The following is a 16,173-nucleotide window of genomic DNA, read 5'->3' on the forward strand; positions in this document are numbered from 1 at the left end:
AGTGACGCTAAATCACTCGATACATATCATTTGCATGTCACGCTCTATGATATATGAGCTGCAGGACATGCCCATGAAAAATCCCCCTAAAATTCCTCTGTCACTTTCATTACATGATCCTTTAGAGGATTTAAAATGATACTTTGAACCATTAATAAAGGACAGAAAACCTGTCAGTGAAATAAAAATATTAAAACTGTGAATATAAATGATTATTAAAATTACAAAATAATCATTAAAATGACTAATTGGATAAATTGTTATTATTATTATTGTTGTTGTTTGGATGCATATTGATTATAATGGGCTTATACAGAGAGGTTTTTCTCAATTATCAATTGTGAAATAAAAATTTTATTAAAATTGTAAACAAATACTTATTTAAATTATAAAAATTTATGAAATGGATAAAATATTATTGTTGTTGTTTGGATGAATATTGATTATAATGGACTTATTGAAATACAGAGAGGTTTTTCTCAATTAGCATGAGTCAATTGTGAAATAAAAATATTATTAAAACTGTAAATATAAATAATGATTGGAATTCTAAAATAATTAGTGAAATGAAGAAATATATCAATTATTATTATTATTACTATTACTATTTTTGTTGTTGTTTAGATGCATATTTATTATAATGGACTGCTATTGAAATACAGAGGTTTTTCTTAATCAGTATGAATAAATTGTTAAATAAAAATATTATTAAAACTGTAAATATAAATAATGATTGAAATTATAAAATAATTATGAAATGGATAAACATTAGTGTTATTAATACTATTATTGTTGGACGCACATTGATTATAATGGGTTGCTATTGAAATACAGGGAAGTTTAAGAGTTTTTTTATCAGTATGATTCAATTGTGAAATAAAAATATTATTAAAACTATAAATATAAATAATTTTAAAATGATAAAATGGATAAAATTCCTAAAAAGAACCCTCATTGCTCCTACATCCCAACTGTGCAAGTGGTTAAATAGGGACTTCTGTATCATAGATCTGTTTGTGTTCCTGATGGGACCAACACGGCCTAAAATAGAACGGTGCTTACAGTGAATAATTCATCAGTGCAGAGATAGCAACATCTCACTCAGACTAACCCGAGATTCAGTCTCACATTCCACATGGGCTTCCTGCGAGGAGAAGACACACAACCAGCCCCGAGACATCACATGAGATCACTTTAGACTTGCTTTAGATCAGGAGCATTATTGGTAGTTTGGGTTAACTGAGTCTCTTTGTAGTGGGATACTCTACTGTGATCTGGGAAATTTGGGGCAGATTATTATCAAGTTGGCCTTTCATCTTCTAAACCCTCTTTGTATCTGTCTCAGGTGCCTTATTAAATGGCTGGAGGTGAGGAAGGTTTGCCCGCTGTGCAACATGCCCGTCTTGCAGCTGGCGCAGCAGCAGAGCATGTCCGAATCTGTGCCCCCATTGCAGCAGCCTCTGCCCGGAGTGGAGAACCTGGTGTAGCCCCCTCCTGTTTCTCCTAAAAATCTGACCACCACTACCTTCACACTCCCTCCTGTACAGGTACATGCTCATATCCAAGGACAGAGCACAGGATTTGTGCCCGGAGCCACGGTGACCTGTGACCTGCATATGTTCATGTTCTGCCTTGGTGGCTTTACAAAGGATTTATTTTTTCCAAATTACAATAATAGATGATTTACTCAATGTTAATCTTTTTTGGGTTTAGCTTTTTTTTTTTTCCTGTGGGATAATGAAGAAGAATTGAGTTTACTTGGCCAAGCCATGATTAAAGTAACTGTTCCACACCAAAGCACTTTTTTGAGGACACCAGTGAGAGGCAAATAAAAGACAAAGCCTAAAAAAATAACGTTAAAAATACATTAAAAAACAGAAACTACTTTTTTAACTAAAGTTTTTTTTTTTTTAACAAGCACTTTACACAAAACTCAAACCTAGTTGCTTGTGATAGTAGCAAGATCTTGTTTTATATTTTATGATTTCAAACTTTTTTAGAGCCACAGAGCAAACCATTGGTTTTATTTTCATTAGAGAGGGTTAAGTTTATACTGTATATTAAAGGGATAGCAGCTCTCTAGTGTGTATATGTTTGTGTTTGTGAGTGTTTATGTATTGACGGTCAGTAGAATGGCTGTATCAATAGATACGGTTCGCAGCGACTTTTAGCTGATGGCCAAAACAAATGTGAATGCAGAGTTTGTTTTATTAAGGCCAGGATGTGACCCAGCAGTATCTGATCTGTGGACGTCTTTATATTTGAAATGCTTTTTAACTGAGGGCTGTGTTAAATACACACACACACGCACACACACGTCAGTACATTTGAGTTCAAGGCCGTATTCGATGAGAATTTGAACATAACCTATATATATATATATATATATATATATGTGTGTGTATATAATACATTTAATTTTTAGATGCAAATCCTATTATGCCACCCCACACTTTCTGCTCTAAACACTGAAGTCTTCATAGTTAAAGTATTAGTCATAGTAGTATTAGTGGGGTGGGGGGGGGGAGGGTCTGTTTCTGAAAATATGCTTGGCCTAAAGCCACAGATCTGTCTCCAAGAAATATTAATAAATGAAATGCCACACTAGTGAGTCAAATAAAACTAGACATGCTACAGAAACAAACTAAGATTTGACCTGAAGTCGGATACACAATCTAGTCTTTATCATTCCAGCCTCTTTCAATGAATCCAGCACAACACAGAATCCTCAGCCATTAAGATCAATGACCAGCAGGTGGATTCAGTCGGCAGGAAAGGCCATTCTTTATTCTATGTAATATAATAGAAGCTCTGGCTCTTTCCTGCTCTATTATACAGCTATTTTGCAGGGTCATTCCACCAACCTGCCATAGGGTCCTGCTGGGTCTCTGAGCCCTCCATGTTAAGCCACTGTAGAAGGGAAATATGTATGATATTACATATACGAACTGACCACAACACCACAAACGATGCCAGATGTGAAAAATGTATTTTGATGCCAAGCAGAATTATCTGAAGCAAGTAATGTTTTATTGAAACCTAAACTAAATCAGCGCTGGTTTGGTTTAAAGTGCTGATTGAATGGTTTACTACGCATTCATTGCCAAGCAAACTGCCCACCACATTCTGCAATGTATCTTCGTGTCTTTGAAAGGCTAGATTCAGCTTGTGAATCAAGTTGAGCTTATTTAATTTTAATTTATTTAAATGTTTTCATGTATGAATAAATGAAAAGACGTTTCTTTTGGCTTTTTGTTGTTGTTGTTGTTTGGTTTGCTCTGTACTGTCAAAATGTAAAACACTGAGGGTTTCCTTTAGACTTGTAATCCCTTATCATGGACAAATATTGTTGAGTCCTAATTTAGGATCTCTTCTTCACCTCTGTGGCGTTTGTAACACAGCAGGTCTTAAAGTGTCACTCTGATCACGAATGGATGCATATAGAGAGCTGTGGTTCAACTGTGTCAATATAATGTGAAAGTAGTTGATTGTGTCTAAACTCAAGAATTACATTACTGCACTTTTTCATATTCTTCTGTTTTGGTGCCTCTCCATTGAGGCAGAACTGAAATGGGGCAACAACAACAAAAAAAGTTATTTATTGTGTGCTTATGTTTAAAACCCGTAACATTTCAGTAGTACTAACAGCTCTACGTTAGTGCAAATGCAGATTAAGGCTTTGTGGAGATTGTTAAAAGCTATTTTCAAAATCCACAATCAGTTTCAAAACATATCTAGAAAACTGGAGGTCAAATTAGCATGTTTATGGAGGGATAGGTAAAATTTTTGCTCAATATATTCAAACTAATGTTTTCTACTGATCATTACTGCGAGTGCCATATCTGGTTGACCAGTTGTATTTTGAAAAGGCAAAATTACGATTTCAGTTGCAACTTTGCAACTTCGGTTTGTTCCTAACAGGTTTTTTAGACTAGATAAAGATTTTATTGTTGGAAAAAAAGGCTGTTGGAAAGATATTGGCAGTATTATTCTGTTGTAAAGTAGTCGTTTCATAGAATGTGGTCAAGAGTCACTAAGGCACATGACGTAATTCAAAAATGTTTTATCATTTCTATCAAAACTTAACTGCCAATGTATCAACTATCCCATTCATAAGTCATTATGAACCACCATGCCAATTGGACATGTTCTTTAAACTCCTCACACCACTCTTTTGCCTCATTCTGAGATAACCTAATCCACCCCTCACTATTGTGACCTCACAGATGTGAACATGAGCCCTCCCCTTCTTACCAATCTTGTTTTAACACTGCTAATGTTTGTGAATCTCACAAACATGTTTGTAAAAGTAAGAATTCTGCAGCAGAATATTTTCTGTACAGTATTTGTAAACTATATTTTTGTATATTTAATCAACATTTTGAAGAAAATAAAAAAAATGCAAAAATGCTTTTTTTTTCCTTTTGCTAATTTTGTGTTATATTCATTAAAATATGTTGCATGTGACTGACTTGAATTGTAAATAAAGTTGCCAAGTTTTTGAAATAAAGAATATTTGTTGTCATTCTTAAAACTGAAAAAATAAACCTTCAAGAGCAGCATTACAATAAATACGTAGGAGGATAGTAGATAGTTTTACTTAAAGGTGGGGTAAGCGATTTCTGGTAGCCAATGTTGACATTTGAAATCAACGAAACAACCACGCCCCTACCCCAAAAGGGTCTCGCCCCTATTTTGATAGCTCCGCCCCACACACATACGCAACCCAGGCAACGATTAGTTCTGTGAAACAAAGCAAAACCAATGTTACACCGTGTCTACACCGTGGTGCGGTGCGACAAAATACTATGGAACTCATTATAATCAGTGATGCTGTCTACACCATAGATATATATACATATGTATATATGTGTCTACACTGGATGCGGCGTGGCACGACACGACAAATCCCAGACAGAAAACTGCTGCTGTGTTCTATCAATGATGTACTGACACAAATTTCAAATGATTTTCAAAGGTCTCTTTGTCGCGTCCAATGTAGGTCGCCGTGATTTTGCCAAGTAAGACATGTTCCTGGATCAACATCTTTTGTTGATCCTGGATCAACACTACTGTCAAAAAATACAGACTTAACCCAATCCCTACCCCTAAACTTAACCTTACCCATAATTTATTCCTAAAATCAGAGGGAAATGATAGCTGATTAACAAGGGTGTAGAAGCACCTAATCCTGATTGTAAGCCTAAAACTGACATTTCCTGAAAAGTTATTGGTGAAATCACGCTCACCTCCAGTGTAATAGACAGACTTTAGCTGTTGTGGCGCAGACACTGTGTTACTCACCTATCGAGAAGAAACAAAGCAACCTCTGTGTCTGATCGCAGACCTCCCGCTCCTTGAGTTCTCTCCAGCGCTGGAAAGCTGAGCCGATATTTGCACGGGTCCTACTTCTTGCCTTATTGCCTTAAACCTTCTTTTGTTCCATAGACGTTTTCCTCTTTTGTTTTTTATCCGCCATCTCTATCTTTCTGTCGCTCGGCTCGCTATATGTCCTGTGCACTGAACACTCTCTCCTCCACATCATGAGTAGACACGCCCCTTACTGCTGATTGGCTACAAGTTTGTTTTGCTATTCGGCCCGAATCAGTTTTCTAAATCGTTTTTGAAAAATCGTTTACCCCACCTTTAAGCTGTCTAAGCAAGAAATGAAATCAAATAATATTGAAACAAATACTAGTTCCTGCATTTGGATCCAAAAAATGTGCACACATTTATTGATTAGTGATTTATTGATTAGTGACAAAAATGCCTGATGATATATTTACAAACATTTAGGCTATATATTAATAAAGCGAATAATTTTACTTGCCATAGAAAAATTAATTTTGATGGGAAAAAAAAAAGTGTTTAGCCCAGATAGCACACGTACGTCTGTGAGATGTCTGTAAATGATCACTTGATCTGGAGAGCATCTGCTGTGTACAAACATCTGACAGACGTCTATAAGATGTCAGTTTTACATACATTCTAAATCATAAACATCTTAAAGACATCTATTTGACATCTAATAGGAAACGTCCTATAAAGGTATTGCAGATGAGCAAACACACAAAAAAAATGTCTTGCTGATGTAAATGCAGACGTCAAATAGATGTCTTCGTGATGTACGTGTGCTATCAGGGAGCATGTTTATCACATTTCTTGCACTTATTTTAATCACAGGAAGCTTTATGGGCTCAAGTAGGCATCACATAATTTCCCCTTTGGACAAATTGCATACATTAATTTGGGACTGATTTAAATTTTTGACAATTAAAATTATGACTCATTTGAATTGTGACTCATTTCTCTCAAGAATTAACCTACTTGAGTGGTGTATTTTGGTAGCAATTTATTTCAGCGCTACACACTCTGAAGACTATCCTTTCGTAATGATGAATTTCACCACACATAAGGTCTCAGATCTGTCACTAATAGTGTGTGCATCTTCCATCTTCAGTGTTTGAACAATTCTCCGCAACTTCTCACGTCGACGTCGTCTCTTTCGTTTGCTCTGCGATGCACAAATGTAATAAGGTCAAAGGATATACATTCTGCAAACATCTGGTAATTTTCTGCATTTGTACGCTTTATGTACAGTAGCCTATACCTGCTCATTCTCTTGTACGTTTAATAGGGTCGTAAGAAAAGGATTAAAATTAGATTTTCGCTAGATCCCTATTGGAAAAACCAGCATATGCTGGTTAGGTATGTTTTGACGCTGGGATGCTGGTTTGTGCTGGTCCTTTGCTGGTTTAAGTTTTGCCAGCACATGACCAGCATAAACCAGCTAAAACCAGCAAAGGACCAGCACAAACCAGCAAAGGACCAGCTTAAACCAGCATCCCAGCGTCAAAACATACCTAACCAGCATATGCTGGTTTTTTCAATAGCCGTATTCCCAACCCCGAAACAGGCCTACTCCTTACCCAACAACACCCTTTGCATTGTGCACCCCTCACATTTTAATCTGAAAATGTAAGCAAATAGTTACCAAATCGAGTTTATCCGAAAGGCCAGTAACCCTTACTCTACATATTTACTCTGTCCTCCAGCCTACTGACCCACTAACGTTAACTAACTCTCGACATGTTACCACGTGCTTATCAAACACAACACAATTTTCTGGTGATAAGGCGACAGGAGAGAAAGAGCTTGTCTGTATTGTACACAAATAAATATAGCTATCCGTAGATAAAGATAAAATTGCTCCTGAAAACTCTTGTATTTGTATCACACACACAAACTTCCACAGGCACTAAACTTACGCCTGATGTGAGTGATAAAACAATGTTTACACATAAACAGTTAGTATATACCTGGTGTATGTGTAACAAAAAACCTGGAATCATTTACTTGAGCAACTCGAAAAGACGCACTGAAATGCACAAGCCACGTTATTTTTCGCTTGCTTACACAGTGCGCTACTGACCTCTGGCGGACATGCTGCTTTTAGTGTTCATGAAATCAACTGTAGGCCTTAATGAAAAATAAAATCAATGTAAAGTGAAAATTACTTACATTTTAACAACTAAAGACGTGTAAACACAACAGTGCACAATAAACAATGATCAGCCCTCGGCAAAAACACAAAATGTGTTTTTAATAAGAAACAATTGTTGACAATGATTTGGTCCAAATATAATTAAAGCACCCTAATGATTGCTGCCCGATGACGCACTTCACCTCCCATTCCATTTTATTTAGCCTACATTTATACTTCTCTTCAGAGGCAACTGCTTAAAAATCCATTTTAGGCAACATTTTTGAATAATGGCACATTGTTAACAAGTAACTATGCAGGAAGTAATAGGTAGCAGCCTACTACATTAACACTGAACTTAATAATACTAACTAATATGGAAGCAAGATTACAGTAACTAAGCAGTAAGTAGTAGCAAATTTATGACAAAGGTAGTTCCTTATTAGTTATTCAATAATTACTAAATAAAAACACCCTCACTGAGAACTACTTGTTAACTATGACCAATTAATAAAGAACAACCAATTAATTACTAATCACAACAGTAACATGTCTAAAAATGTATTAAATTACTTGTGAAATTGATGTCAACTCCTCACTAATAATTGGTTATTCTTTATTAATTGGTCATAGTTAGCAAGTAGTTCTCAATGAGGATATTTTTTATTTAGTATTGATTATTGAATACCTAATAAGGAACTACCTTTGTCCTAAATTTGCTATTACTTACTGCTAAGTTAATATTGCTTCCATATTGGTTAATAGTATTAAGTTGTGTTTTTCCTGTCTTAGGAGTGACTTCATTTACAAAGTGTTTGCCTCTTGTAACAAATTGGTGCAAAAATAAATAAATAATTCATGCTTCAAGCTTTTTTTTTTCTTTCTTTTTTTTTTGTCATTCCAATATGTAATCTAAAGGGGTGCATGTAATACAAAGATCTCTTCACACAATATGAGTATATGTATCAGATTTTTATTATAACTCATAGAATATGCCTGGAACAAAATGGCATGAGATTTTGGAATGTAAACGATTCCATCACACATTTATACTCAACTTTTCGCAAACTGGGATAACCGGTCAAACAGACAATAAGGAATGTTAATAAGCAGGCCACAACAATACAACGAATGAAAAAAGAAGGGAAAAAAATGTCTGCATTTGTTCCCACAAGCAAGAAAAGAGTTTAATCATGAAAATTTTCCAATAAATATTAACTAACTTCGGGTGATGAATTGCCTTTTTGTGCAACGGCAGATAATGTGCAGGGCATTCATTAAATAACGTCAATGCAATCTGTTGGTATAAAAAAAGCAACACAATTCAACTTATGTTGCCAGAAGATGTTTGAGGTAATGCATGAAAGCAGTTCAGACCGGTGGGCATAAAATACAATCATTCAAATGAGAGCCAAGAGATATCATGGCTAAATAACATCACGGCACAAAGCTGAACATTGGAAAAGCAATATACGTATATCGCAAAATCAAGGACTGAATGCCATATTCGTGGATAGAGTAGCAGAAATAAATAAAATAAAATAGATAAATGAAAGGCATTTAGATGTACACATTGTTATATAATCATCATCCAGGTCTGTGGAGTTTATATGGCTGTTAAGATTGTGAATGATGTTTATATCTTACACCATGTCGAGGCTACAAAACGTAACGAAACAAAAAGCTGATAATACTCCACTATTAATAAATCATCATCATTTGTAGATTCGTCTTTTCGACATACTTTTAACAATAGGTAATTGCTTTGATGGTTACAATTACAGCTACACATTAATTGTCACAACATCTGGCACCTAACAATAGCTAACACCACTATAACTGATTGTTTCAAGAAGTTCTGGTTAGTGGTACAAAAACAATGGTTATGCTTTTACGTAAGTAAAAGTTATATTTATCTTTCCGAGTGCTTCAGGTTTTCTGCTAAAGTGGCATTCTGTGATTGTTCCCTTTTTCTTCCTTCCTAAATTACAATCAATTTCAATATCTGTCAGTTTATTATAATCTGTTCAGATGAATTCAGTTCCAGGTTTGGGTTGGTCACATACTCTTTTAGTCTATTTTTAGTCAAATAAAATATAATATTCAAAGTGCTCAGTCTACACACTATTACCCGGCACATCGTCACTTTCACCACTTACTTTAAAGCAATAAAAAAAATAAAAACATGATCAAATGTTTTTTACATTACCAAGCAATTATATTTATATATTTATGTTGCTATTTATTTTTATATTGCAGGTCAATGCTATGCATCAAATAAGACGACTGCGAGGGCTTCATAAAAAAAAATCAATAAAACTATTAAACGGACTGATCACGTGAGGAATGGAAAGCTGATAGTTCCCTTTCATGGGAACTTCGAACTGCGTCCACTAGGGGTCGCTATGGGGAACACCTCGTTGTGACCCGTGTCTGAAGCATACATTGAAAAAACACCAACTCGTTGGCCGGCGACAGCCATGACGTCACTACCAGTGCGACTACAGTATAAATAGGCGCCGGGAGCACACATCATTCTCTTCTTCGTCTTCACTGACTGTTTTGTTTGAAGCGTGCATTTCTGTGGTAAGAGCGATCTCTATTCATCTCATTATGGCGAGCACTAGCAAAGCGTTTAAGGATGTGTGCATCCGTGTTGACGTTGTTTAACATCTGATGACACACACGATCTATGCGTTATTTGTTGGGCGAAGAGCACGCACACGATGCCTCCGAGGGGGCAATCGGTGTGCACTGCAAGCGTTTTTTCTGCCCTTGTTTGTCTCTTTTTTCGAGGAAAGAGGGGTAGCCATCTGCTTCCCGCGATTCAGGACCCACCGATGCTGAGGCAAGGAAGGGAATGATGTGATCCAGACAGGGCGTCAGTGCTTTTGTCCGGATCAGAGTGATACCTCAGTATCTATTTATTTCCTTCGGGGGTCTTACATCTCCCCTTATCTTCACCTTCCTAATTCCCCTGTAACCACCATCTCTCCACCTGACCGAGGTTAGGTGGGAAATTTCCTGCATTATAATCTCCTATGCTGGACCTATTAGGTTTGGTTGGTTCTATGGCTTCATAGTGACCATCTTACTGATGGTCCGGTCTAGAGGCTTCTTCGGACAGAGCTCCGACGCGGGAACCATGGTGGGTGAGTACGATCCATGTCTAAATATATGTATATATAAATATATATATATATGTGTGTATCTAATGAGCTGGTGGTTGTGTGTATAACCCTTCTGCTAGTTTCTTTGCAGTGTTTTCCGGGACCTGTGTGTTTCTGTCCCTTTCTAGGGTAGGTCCTCAATGGGCACCCCCTCTGCTGGGTTCAGAAACCGGGTGCTCGACTTGCAGTGTTTATTTCACTCGTCGATATATGTCCAGACTGTAAGAAAAGCCGGGTTTCGGCTTCATACTTCCTGGATCATGCGGCCATAACACAGGCTTCTGCGGGAGCCTTCGTGATCATCATCATCACTGCAAACATTTCCTGGACGTCCGGGCTGGGGTTACGCTTTCATGCTACCCTGAGTGGTCTACCGTATCTGGGTTGCCCTGAGGGGCTTCCCGACCACCAGGATATCCTCTCTTGCTAAGGCATCGAGCGGGAGGTATAGGTGGCATTATGAGAACCTTCCTGTGTAAATGCTGTCTCGGGCAGTGCTCCCCTCACCTTTGAGGGTTGTATTTGAGCTTGCCTCTCCCGTTTGGCCCAGTACTTCCGGGTATTTGTAAACAGATGCTCGGAAAACTCAAAATACTATGGTAAGTGCACACGTTAAGCTTTGCGTACTTTTCTACAAATGCACACAAGTGATAAGTCTGCACGTTATGCTTTGCGCATTTTCTAAAATCCACATAGCTGGTAAGTGTGCACATTATGTTTTGCCCACTTTTCTAAAATCCTGTATGGTAAGGGTTACGCATTTTTGATCTCGTTCCCTTTCTCCGAGTTGGTTAGACCCCGGTACCTTGGGCTCCACTCAACTAGTGTGTCTCTGTCGACACACTCTGGAAGCATCGCTCCCCTCACCATTGAGGGTTATTGTGAGTATGGTGTTTTCTTTCGAGCGTTAATCCTCTCTGAGGAGTTGGATTCCTCGCTCCATGGGCTGTCCTCGTGGTAGTATTGAGCAGTGCTCCCCTTTATCAAAGGGTTACCTGGAATGAGCAACATTATTCCTCTGAATTCGGAGTTCTCCTGACAGTTCCTTCAGCACATACAAAGAGAAACGTGCGGTAGCCCCTGTGTGACAGGCCAAGACTAGTATGATTCTAGGCTCTTGGCTGTATTCCCTTAAAGGAATCTATTCCTGATTTCAAGCCTTGAGCTCTACCCCGGGCCAGGAGTTCTGGCCCTAACAGGTACGTTTTTGTGGTATGTAGCCTAGGCATTTGGCCGTAGGGAATAATGTCACTGACAGCCGTCTAACGTCCCAGGGGCGACTCCCATAGCAATATGGTAGAGTTGGTTCTTAGTGCTCGCCATGGTTCTGGCTTGCACTCCCCTCAGCATGGTGGCGTGGGTATACCGTTCCCCATAGCGACCCTTAGAGGACGCAGTTCGAAGTTCCCATGAAAGGGAACGTCTCAGGTTACGTATGTAACCATGGCTCCCTGAGTAGGGAACGAGACACTGCGTCCTCTAGGTTTCTTGCCATGCTTCGGACGCAAGCTTCAGACGAAGAAGTGGATGATGTGTTCTCCCGGCGCCTATTTATAGTATAGTTGTACCGGTAGTGACATCATGGCTGTTGACGGCCAACGTGTTGTTGGTGTTTTTTCAATGTATGCTTCAGACACGGGTCACGACGAGGCGTTCCCCATAGCGACCCCTAGTGGACGCAGTGTCTCGTTCCCTACTCAGGGAACCATGGTTACATACGTAACCGGAGACGTTTTAAAGCTTAGGAAAAGAGGAATTGCACATGAATTATACGAAACCAACCATAAAAAAGTGCATTACATATGTCAGATTCTTTAAAAAGGCTCGACATTAAACAAAATAGAACATCAACGGCTTAATACTAAACATTAGCAGTTACTTTTTTATCATAATAATGGTGCAACGGTTGCTCAATCTAAAAATGAAAGGCAGCAAGCAGTAATCCAGAGCACTCAGGTCTAATAATCTAATAACATCTACAGCAGAACAGTTGAAAAGGCAACATGATAAATATATAATGCTTTAGCACAAACATGCCATCATCATAGACATCTCTTTTTATAGAAATAAATAGTTGAAATAAACTGTAATCTGTCTTTAAATTATTTCCATCTCTATAGGACTCTGAGACACATTCAATATAAAGCATCTATCATACACAGCATACTGCAAATAGCTTTGAACTCTGAAAGTCATCTGGTCAGTACGGCCACCACACGGGAAACCACATGTGGCCAGATATCCGTTAAACACTTCAGGTTATCTCTTTCTTTAGGTTGCTTTCCAAATATTTACACCGTTTGTAATTCCTTCCTATAGAAACAACATATACATACAGTTTGTGTTTGTTTAAAGTCTTCAGAAGACAAGAGTGCACACTCAAAAAGTCATTGTGTGGGGTTGTGGGTGAAGGTGGTAGATTTCAGAGGAACCTATCCCACTTCTGCAATTTCTTTCTTGAAGATGGTTTTGCCGTTTCCATTCTGGTCCACATTGTCTCATTTTAAACAGCCATCATAAAGTAAACTCAGGCAGTTCGTGTGAATACTCCTCTCATGCTAATTCAAGCCCCATAATGTGTTTTAAGAGAGGAAGTAGAACGTTGCAACACAGAGTAGAGAATTTGGACTGTGTGATTTCAGCTCAGAGACTGGCCAAGGGGAGCAGCAATGCCTGATGGGTAATGGTACAGCACTGAGAGAGGTCGAGACCAGTACTTGCATCAGTATTATTGCATCAGTATGTTTTTTTAAAAAGAAACTTGACGAGAATGGCATTTTCTAGTTTCTTTGTATGACTGATTTCCAGCTAAAACACATTTAAGTGCTTCATCACTAATTTCTAGAGTAATACTTCAACAGAAAGCAAAACCTCACATTTCATACCATCTACTTAAAAATGCACCAAAATATACCATGAATAACCTTTTTTCATTTAAAAACAAAAGAAAAAGTTAACACAATGCTGGCCTTGACAAAACGAGGCTATAAATAAATTTCATATTTCCAACAAAAAACAAAGCCAAACCCTAACCTACACATTTTATAAGCGAAGTTCTTGTAGATACTGTAAAGAACCTAATTTAACAACTGTATATATTTGTTTTTATCCCTTCTATTCAATTGTGCAGTGTGTACATTCAGAACTCAGAATCAGAGTTCTCCATTGAGCAGAGAATTTTATCTTTTGAATATGGAAAGTAGCATCTGAAACCTGACCAATTCAGTTGCACCAACCCGAGTTCCACAGACCAGTGAGTGATGGAAGAGATGGAGACGTTGACATCTGAGGTGAAACAGTAGGGTTACATTGGACTAACAGCACCATGAGCTTGTCTCCATCCCTCACTATTCACCCTTAAATTCCTTTAGGTAAGTGCACACCATGTAGGGTATGACTGGACACCTTTTAGACTAATGGCACACTGGGTATGACCAAAATTCAACCTTAAAAACAAAATGTCGGAGCTATGGATGGCACCTTATGGAGAAGACATTGCAAATCTGTCTGGAACAACAGATCCAATGATGAGAAACAAACCCTTGCCAGAGTGACCCTGGTCATGGGAATACGGCTAAAGGACTGGAGGGTCTGACACGAACACAAACAGCTTGGCTTCTTCATTCGGTTTCAACTTGCGCTTAAAGACACAAGATAACTGCAGTTAATAGTAATTTCTGTGGAGACATGGCTTCCCCTAAATATAGTCTCTGTAAGCCATGTCTGAAGCTGGTGATTAGGTTATGTTGATATTTGTCCTAGTAACACGGCTGCCCAGACGCTCTTAAGTGACGACTAATGAACAAATGCGTCTCTTCGCTGAACATCGGGGGAAGCAATCGAGCTGATCACACAAACACACACTCCCACATTACTAACTTAGCCATGTGCATTTTAAATTTGTGCTGTTTGGATTTCACGTAGATTTTATGATTCAGGTCAATCTCGAATATGAGACTGCTCCCTCCTGCAGCTCTGTGCTCTGAAGAGAGACGTCATGCTCTCTGAGATCTTATTAAAAGTTTAGTGCGTTTGGCAAGCAGGAGAAAAATCCTTAGTCTGTAATTGGGTGACTGTTGGAAAGGCAGCCATGGCAAGTAATTATGCCTTCTCGTAGAGTTTGTTCGTATTGTCTTTACAGACTCCTCTATTTAGTTGCGTCATTTCAAAGCTAACAGATGCTCCCGTCTTGGTGTGGTAGACTGGTGTTTAAAGTTCAAACTGAAGCGGAAGTGTTTGATTCTTCCTTGTTTCTTCGAGGAGAGAATGACTCGATCAGGTTGAAATATTCGATGAACCTTTATGTGGCTCTGGCCTCAACACAGCAGAGTTATTAGCACAAGCCATCAGCCTTCACATGGAGGATTTTGGAGAAACCAGGTCTTTTTTTGAGTGCCTGAGAGGAGAAGACAGAAAGGATATAAAGGAACAGGTGTATATTGTATGTACAGTTTTTTATTTTTTGAGCCAATAAAACGGTGAGGTCAGGTCTGATTTAGGAATGTGCAACAGTGATCGAGTACTCGAGTACTCGACCGTGACAGCGATGATCGATCATGTAAACGATGATCGAATTTTTATTTATTTTTTTCCCCGATTGGTTATAGCAGCACTTTGGGCGGCGCCCTGAGCTCTGATTGGTTAGCTTGCCACAGGATGCATCAAAAGACGTGAGAAGAGAGAGAATCGTGGACTCAAAGTCACGTAGTGATGTCTGGCTTCACTTTGAGAAGACCGATGAAAATACAGTTCAGTGCAAGCTGTGCAGCGCCATGCTGTCACACAAATCTCAACAAGTACAATGCGCTATCATCTAACATTTGTACATAAAATGTCTGGCGATAACAGAGCGGCAACTCAGACGAGCATTGCATCATTTGCCATAAGACCAAAATACAACGCAGGCAGAACCGAGAAGATGACACAGCTAATCGCTGAAATGTTGGTGAAAGATTTGCTGCCCATTAGTTTCGTCGACGGAGAAGGATTTAAAGATTTCATGCATTACGTTGAGCCCGAGTATGACATTCCATCACGCAAAACAGTCACGGCAAGAATAGATGCTCTATATGAAAAGACTGCTTCTTCACTGAAGGACAGACTGTCAAAGACAATAGTGACACTAATGTAGTCTAAGAATGTGAATTTATTGTACTTTCGTGTTTTTAAAGCGCAATCCGAGTTACACTTTCGGTCAAGCTCACATCTGCATTGGCAAATTTTTTTCAGATGAAAGTTGTAATAGCTAGCCTACGTCTGATTAATTAACATGAACATTTATTACATGCTGAAAGCACTGCATATCAGTGATTAGTTTCATGCTCAAATGCAATGCTTGATAATGATTATATTGCTTTTATATGTTTTTTTAAATATTATTATTATTACTGATGTTATAATAATGCAGCCGTGCTTTTTTTCGTCATATTTGTGGGCATAATTCAATTTATATAGCTTCGAAAACGCGCATGCAATTTATGGATTTATGGAAAATAAAACTTAATAAACTTAACTTAAAAC

General features: G+C 38.2%; 2 protein-coding genes across 3 annotated transcripts in view; one reads left to right on the forward strand and one right to left on the reverse strand.

Moving 5' to 3' along the window:
- Positions 1-3,579, forward strand: part of LOC107551705 (RING finger protein 24) — a 36,285-nt gene extending 32,706 nt beyond the window's left edge. For both annotated transcript variants that reach the window (XM_016233431.1, XM_016233425.1), the window contains one exon: positions 1,346-3,579. In XM_016233431.1, coding sequence (XP_016088917.1) covers positions 1,346-1,487 — 142 coding nt within the window. In that variant the 3' untranslated portion in view covers positions 1,488-3,579. The remainder of the gene's footprint in view (positions 1-1,345) is intronic.
- A 10,108-nt stretch (positions 3,580-13,687) lies between these two features.
- Positions 13,688-16,173, reverse strand: part of LOC107551716 (F-box only protein 41) — a 50,176-nt gene continuing 47,690 nt past the window's right edge. Inside the window, exon 13 of the mRNA XM_016233444.1 lies at positions 13,688-15,049. Coding sequence (XP_016088930.1) covers positions 14,987-15,049 — 63 coding nt within the window. The 3' untranslated portion in view covers positions 13,688-14,986. The remainder of the gene's footprint in view (positions 15,050-16,173) is intronic.

This window comes from Sinocyclocheilus grahami, unplaced genomic scaffold, assembly GCF_001515645.1.
Source record: "Sinocyclocheilus grahami isolate Dianchi unplaced genomic scaffold, SAMN03320097.WGS_v1.1 scaffold17.1, whole genome shotgun sequence".
NCBI classification, from domain to species: Eukaryota; Metazoa; Chordata; class Actinopteri; order Cypriniformes; family Cyprinidae; genus Sinocyclocheilus; species Sinocyclocheilus grahami.